The 6,538-nt window shown below is 43.1% G+C and overlaps 1 protein-coding gene across 1 annotated transcript in view; it reads left to right on the top strand.

Annotated features, from left to right (window-relative positions):
- The first annotated feature begins 1,451 nt into the window (after nt 1-1,451).
- The window catches only part of evplb (envoplakin b), a 16,773-nt gene continuing 11,686 nt past the window's right edge, over nt 1,452-6,538 (top strand). The window contains exons 1-5 of the mRNA XM_079520465.1: nt 1,452-1,504; nt 4,570-4,669; nt 5,074-5,228; nt 5,665-5,788; nt 6,443-6,538. The exon at nt 6,443-6,538 is cut by the window's right edge and continues 54 nt beyond it. Of these exons, the coding sequence (XP_079376591.1) occupies nt 1,464-1,504; nt 4,570-4,669; nt 5,074-5,228; nt 5,665-5,788; nt 6,443-6,538 (516 nt within the window). The 5' untranslated portion in view covers nt 1,452-1,463. The remainder of the gene's footprint in view (nt 1,505-4,569; nt 4,670-5,073; nt 5,229-5,664; nt 5,789-6,442) is intronic.

Genomic DNA, 6,538 nt, shown 5'->3' on the forward strand with positions numbered 1-6,538 from the left:
AGACTACAGCGGAAGATTGGGAGTGAGGCTGCAGTTCTGATTGTGATGGGGAGTGCATTCCATAGTTTTGGAGCCAGAAGAACGAAAGAACAAAAACAACATTGCATGGATGCACCTGGGACGTATCCTCAGTGATGTATCCCAAGATCATCAGGGTTTCGGGAACCCAGCTGGGGTGATCAAGTCCCAAGTTATGTCCCAGTAGTTCCCTCGGATCAGACCAAGGCCACACAAACCGTTGCTGCAGAACTACTCTGCCGGTACTGGGGGAGGTAGATCAATCTGTGTGGAAGGACTAGGCTCTGTGGGTTGACTCCTGTCCGGGCCCCATCTACGTCTCACCAGGTCCACTCCTGCTCTAACCAGGTCCAGGACCTGTGCGTTGCACCAGACTCCCAGCACCAGACACTTAATTCAGGAGTGGTGGATTCTTCAGCCGCAGTGGTTATGCAGGCTCCACCTGGGCAACGGACCAACGGTGGTGCTGCAGGCTCCGCTTGCGGCTTGAATGGCCCTCCTAAAGGCCTCACCATGGGTTTGTTGGGCTTCTTCCTCACGGAAGACAGGCTAGGGCGCCAACCCATACTGCTCCCGGGTGCCGTCTACATTCCGGCTGTTACCCGTCTCTGGTGGTCACCAGACTATTCCTGGTTGTCACGTATACAATATATACAGTAGTCTATTGTGTGTATTGCTCGGTGACAGTGGGTCACTGAGCTAATTGCTCACCTGTGATTCATACACCTCTACACTCCTATATAAGCCACATGTCATCTCTACTCTGTTTACTTGTAGGGTGGGTGGCACTGATATAATGACAATGTCAACAGAAAGTCAACTGGTGTATAAACATGATGGCACATTTGTAAGTGCAATTTCTTTTATGTTAAAATAAGACAATTTTATTGGTATGAAATTTGTTTTTCTGCAGGGGCCGTTATTCCACTTGTGCCATTCTTAACCCTAAACTATAATTGAGGATTGCATTTGCAACAATGAATTAGGTTACATTTTCAGGTTATTTACTTTTCTAATGAGCGAACCCTACAAGCGAACGCTAATGACATATTATTTGGTTATTACATGATTGGCTTTGCAATTTTGTATACATTTTAATTTTATAGTACAATGTTCAACCAGCCATACTGTACATGTGGAGAAGTACGTCACATTGACATACGATCACATCACTGATTATAGATATGTCCAGATCACTCCACTGGAGTGCACTGTCACAGGCAGTCATGGAAAGAGTGGCAAGGAGCAGAACGGAGTTGGTGGCAGTGGTGAGGAACAGGTCTGCCCGGTCTGCTGCCTTGAATGACGACACACCTGTTCCTGCTGGACTGGGAGGAGCCGAGGCAGCCAGGTGAATGCTCCTTAAATGACAGGAGAGGGGTAAAGAGGAAAGGACTTGTGAAAGCTGTACAAGGGTTTAGGGGCTTACACACACGTCTCCCAGGATGTCAAAGAAAAAGGAATTAAGTCCTGTTAAAATCAGCAAGTAAGTTTGACCAGTTTGTGTGTGTGTGTCGTGTTGTGTTGTCACCTCTGTTATTGTATTCTATCTCTTGTTTTCTCCTAACTTGTACTGCATCCTGTCTCAAGAGGATTCGGCAGGAATCTGGTTCACCTCCACATAGAAATGCGCGTTGGAAGGAATTGTGTGTGTGTGTGTGTGTGTGTGTGTGTGTGTGTGTGTGTGTGTGTGTGTGTGTGTGTGTGTGTGTGTGTGTGTGTGTGTGTGTGTGTGTGTGTGTGTGTGTGTGTGTGTGTGTGTGTGTGTGTGTGTGTGTGTGTGTGTGTGTGTGTGTGTGTGTGTGTGTGAGAGAGAAAGAGAAAGAGCTGTTTTATTGTCCCGATTCACAGTTGTCCATATGTTGTCAGTTGTCATGCAAAAAAAAGATATACAGTCAACAGAGTGGGAAATTGTCTTGCAAGCAAAGTCAGCAGAAGTTACATGGAAGACTCACGCAGCTGAAATGCTGAAAATGAATAGATATTTGTGATATATTCCATTCCATTAGTTTCTCTCCTATCAATAATGTCAGTGATATATTCCATTCCATTAGTTTCTCTCATATCAATAATGTCAGTGATATATTCCATTCCATTAGTTTCTCTCATATCAATAATGTCAGTGATATATTCCATTCCATTAGTTTCTCTCATATCAATAATGTCAGTGATATATTCCATTCCATTAGTTTCTCTCCTATCAATAATGTCACAATGCACTTGACTTAAAGGAGAATTCCATACTAAAAGGCTTTCTTACCTTTCTTTGTAGTTGTTACGTCCCCACCAAAGAGGTCCAGGTGTTATTTTGTGCAAAAGCTCCTTATTGGCCAATTCCCCTACCATAAGCCCTAAATGAATTGCATTGAATTGAATGGGAATTGAATGGGGCTATGGGGTGTTGTGCTAATTCGCTTATTTCCATCGCTCAAAATTATAATTTTTTTGTATGTATCCTCTCTTCATAATGTAAATAATATCCCAAGCAGCACACTTTACTACTTATTTCGATGGAAATAAGCGAATTAGCACAACACCCCATAGCCCCATTCAATTCAATGCAATTCATTGAGGGCTTATGGTAGGGGAAATAGCCAATAAGGAGTTTTTGCACAAAAAACACCTGGACCTCTTTGGTGGAGACGTAACGACTACAAAGAAAGGTAAGAAAGCCTTCTAGCAGGGAATTCTCCTTTAAGTGTGTCAGGAAACAAAAACATACTTTTACGGTGCTTCTTGTAGGAAGGCGAGTTCCTTGTGCAACAACTCTTCCATCTTTGTTAAAGGGGTGTGACATCCTAAGTGTATTGATCCAGTAGACTAGAGACATTCCTGGTGCGGCATTTAATAGAATAGAATACTGCTCTGACTATAATTAAGCTAACAGACCAACAATAGTTTTACATTACACTTTAGCAGAGAACCATAATACATGGACACAAGACACACAGCGTATAGTTGCATTGTGTTGGATTCTGCCATCCTCATACTGGAGAGAAGAATAATGGTTTCAATAGAAACATGAGCTGTTGAGCAGCATGCTTGATAGTCACGTACACTTACAATACTAAATTGCGCTGTTAGAGGTCACAATATTTACCATTCCTTTTTTACACTGACAAACTGGAGTCTTTCCCTGCAGCTCCTCTGTCTTTTACTATAGCTGTCAGTCACGCTGGAGGACATCTTCATCCATAACTGCTGCACACCGTTTAAGGAGTGGCCAGACAGGATCCCCTGCAGCTTTGCTTGTTTATATAATCTACATACTTACACTCACCGCACTGTCAACTACAGGCCTCATGAACTACACAGTCTGCCATGTCACGCATTCCACACATCACTCGTGATAATGTCACTTTAGTGCTAAAACTGGTTCTGGTGCGTTTTGCAAGGAAACGGTTGCTTTGCAAGGCTGGTGAACACAGCAAAACCCAGCATGTTCAAAGAAGAGAAAAAAAACACTTTCAGAGATAAATTAACACTTTGGACTTTGCTGTGCCATACTAATGGTCTTGACCATTGACATTAAGTTCACCACATTGTCCTGTTTTTTGGACTTTGCCAAGCTTTGGGGCCTACAAGTGTGTGTGTGTGGGGGGGGGGGGGGGGGGTTGGCAAGCAGTAAAGATAAGCGCTTGTCTGAGTTAAGTGAAATACACAGAGAAATGTGCACACTATAACCATAACCTTATCGTCCTACACTTACTACCATGCATCATGTCTGCGGCTGCCTATGGTTTTTATTGCCCATGCTACGGTGCTGGGCTCAGCATTCTCTTGATTAGAGATGAATGAATGAATGGGAGTGGAGATGTCTGAGTCACACCATCACTGACGGCATTCCTGACCACAAGTTGAGGGTGTGGGCAACCACCTAATGATTGATCTGTCACCTACTAGTGATCTGGGGTGTGTCTCAGGAAGAAGCTTTCGTGACATGTGGAGCAGGAATGAAACAATAGCCGTGCGAATGTGCCCAGGTTAGTTGTCGGAGACACCAATTACCACTGACAATAAGTGCACACTAAACATAGTGCTGGAAAGGTGAATGAATCTTCTTTGTTCAGTGGCCTCAACACTAATATGTACAATGTGGGAGTACATATTAGTACTTATTCATTCTGGGGCAGCAGTGGCTCAGGGGTGGAGTGAGGTGAGGTTCCCAGTTCAATCCTGGGCTCCCACAGGGTTAGTGTCGAAGTGTCCTTGAGCAAGATGCTGAACCTTTAATTGCTCCATATGTGCAGTGCATCGTTTCCTCTGCCGTCATCGGTGTGTGAATGGGTGAATGTAATACACAATCTATGTAAAGCACTTTGGATTAAAGTGCTATATAAATGCACAATTTACCATTTATATAAATGCACCATTTATGTGGTTTTCTTCCAGAGTATATTCTAACTTTTAAGTCATCTGGTGAGGTGCACCATTGGATGGCCAGATACACTGACCACAATCACCACATCATTGTAATATACATGACATGTGTGAGACTGAATAAGGCCGTGGCATTATAAAGGTTTCATGATTTTATATCTGTTTCTTTAGGAGCCAGGCCACTGAAATGGCCATGGCGATTGCTCGTATGCAGTCGAATGCAGACCAGGTAGAGAAGAATATTCTACGATCAGAGGACCTTATGGCTTTGGTAAGTATGCTAGCTTACATACAATTCAAGTATGAAGTTGAGCTTCATGGACTGGAAGCGCTATGTTATGCTGTCTGACTGTGTGCATGGTAATGATTAATGATGTGTTTATTATTTTGTCTGTTTTAACCACATTGAGCCCCAGCCATCATCTCTATCTTGGGGCGAACATTCGGTGAAAATCTAGATCGGCTATTTTCTACTTTTGGTGTAGAGGAAAATTCTAGCAAACCTAGTATAGAGAAGACTGTAAAGCCAAAACGTGTGGATAATACAGTTTCTATTCTATTCTATTCTGTCAACACCAATCTACTCTAATCTGTTGTCCAAGTGTTTACTTGATAACTGTGATTTTCTATGTTGGATATTCTTTATTCTATCTGTGGTGCTTCGGTGGATTCCAGGATACAGAGAATGAGAAGAAGGGACAAGCCTTCGTTCACCAGAAGGAGAATGCAGACAACCTGGGGGAGGCCGAGGGCATGTTAAAGCAGCTCTTCATGGATGTGGACAAGGTCAGGAAGCTGCAGCATCCGCAGGCTGGTGAGATCGAGAAAGAGTGAGTTTGTTTTACAAGTAGCAGCATGGAACTGTGAGAGTATGCAAACCAATCAATCAATCAACCAATCAACCAATCAACCAATCAATCAATCAATCAATCAATCAATCAATCAATCAATCAATCAAATCTTTTTTTATCTAGATAAAAGTCTCATTGAGTTTAAAATCTCTTTCATAATAGTGACCTAGCCAAGAGAACAGCATGAAGCGTTACAATAATAAACAAACAATACAAACAGACAGTGAACACAGGTGCAACAGGTTTTGAAACTATTTGTTTATGCATCATTTGCACAATGCATTGTGGACTTAAAAAAATACATACTGTGTACATAAACGGACATACACATAATGACATACTCTCTCTCTCTCTCTCTCTCTCTCTCTCTCTCTCTCTCTCTCTCTCTCTTTCTGTCTCTCTGTCTCTCTGTCAGTGTGAGTAACCTTCATGACCGCTGGGCTAAGGACTGTGTGGCGTACCGCGATCTATACGAACATGTGCAGGAGGTGGATCTGACTCCTCGGATCGACTGGGCTCAGATCCTGGATGAAAAACAGGTCAGTGTGCTAGTGTGTTACAATTAACTACTGTGTGTGTGTGTGTGTGTGTGTGTGTGTGTGTGTGTGTGTGTGTGTGTGTGTGTGTGTGTGTGTGTGTGTGTGTGTGTGTGTGTGTGTGTGTGTGTGTGTGTGTGTGTGTGTGTGTGTGTGTGTGTGTGTGTGTGTGTGTGTGTGTGTGTGTATTCTGTATAATATGAATATATGTGTATATATTTTTTATACTCTTTCATTAAGACATTGACGGGTATGACACCTACTGGTTGACCAATAGTACTGCCTCAGGATCATAAGTGCAATATCATAGAAGGGATTCCCCAAATGGGGATTGCAGGTTGCAGCTTTAAATCCCACTTAAACCCTCTATTCTTAGTGAAAAGGACCTCAGTCAGATGCAACTGTACTACTTGGTCTGCTCGTTTCCTGCGGCACACTGTGAGTGTGAGCTCATAGATCGGCTATTTCTGGCGAATGTTCCTCCCCGGTTCATGTGGTATAACTCAAGTTTGGGTAAAAACCAGCTTGCTCTCGATGCTCTTGAATCATTGGCGGTTTCCACTGTTTTTTTAAAACTAAACTATAAAATGTGGTGTATGTGTTGTTGGTGTTTCAGCGGTGGAACTGTTCATTGTTGTTTAATGTGTGTCACTGCAGAAGCAGATGGTGGCAGAGGAATACGGGCCCAGCCTGCCTGATGTGGAGAAGCAGATTGCTGCTCATAACATCTTCCAACAGGAGATGGAGGCCTAC

The sequence above is a fragment of the Electrona antarctica genome (assembly GCF_951216825.1).
Source record: "Electrona antarctica genome assembly, chromosome: 14".
In the NCBI taxonomy this organism is placed as follows: domain Eukaryota; kingdom Metazoa; phylum Chordata; class Actinopteri; order Myctophiformes; family Myctophidae; genus Electrona; species Electrona antarctica.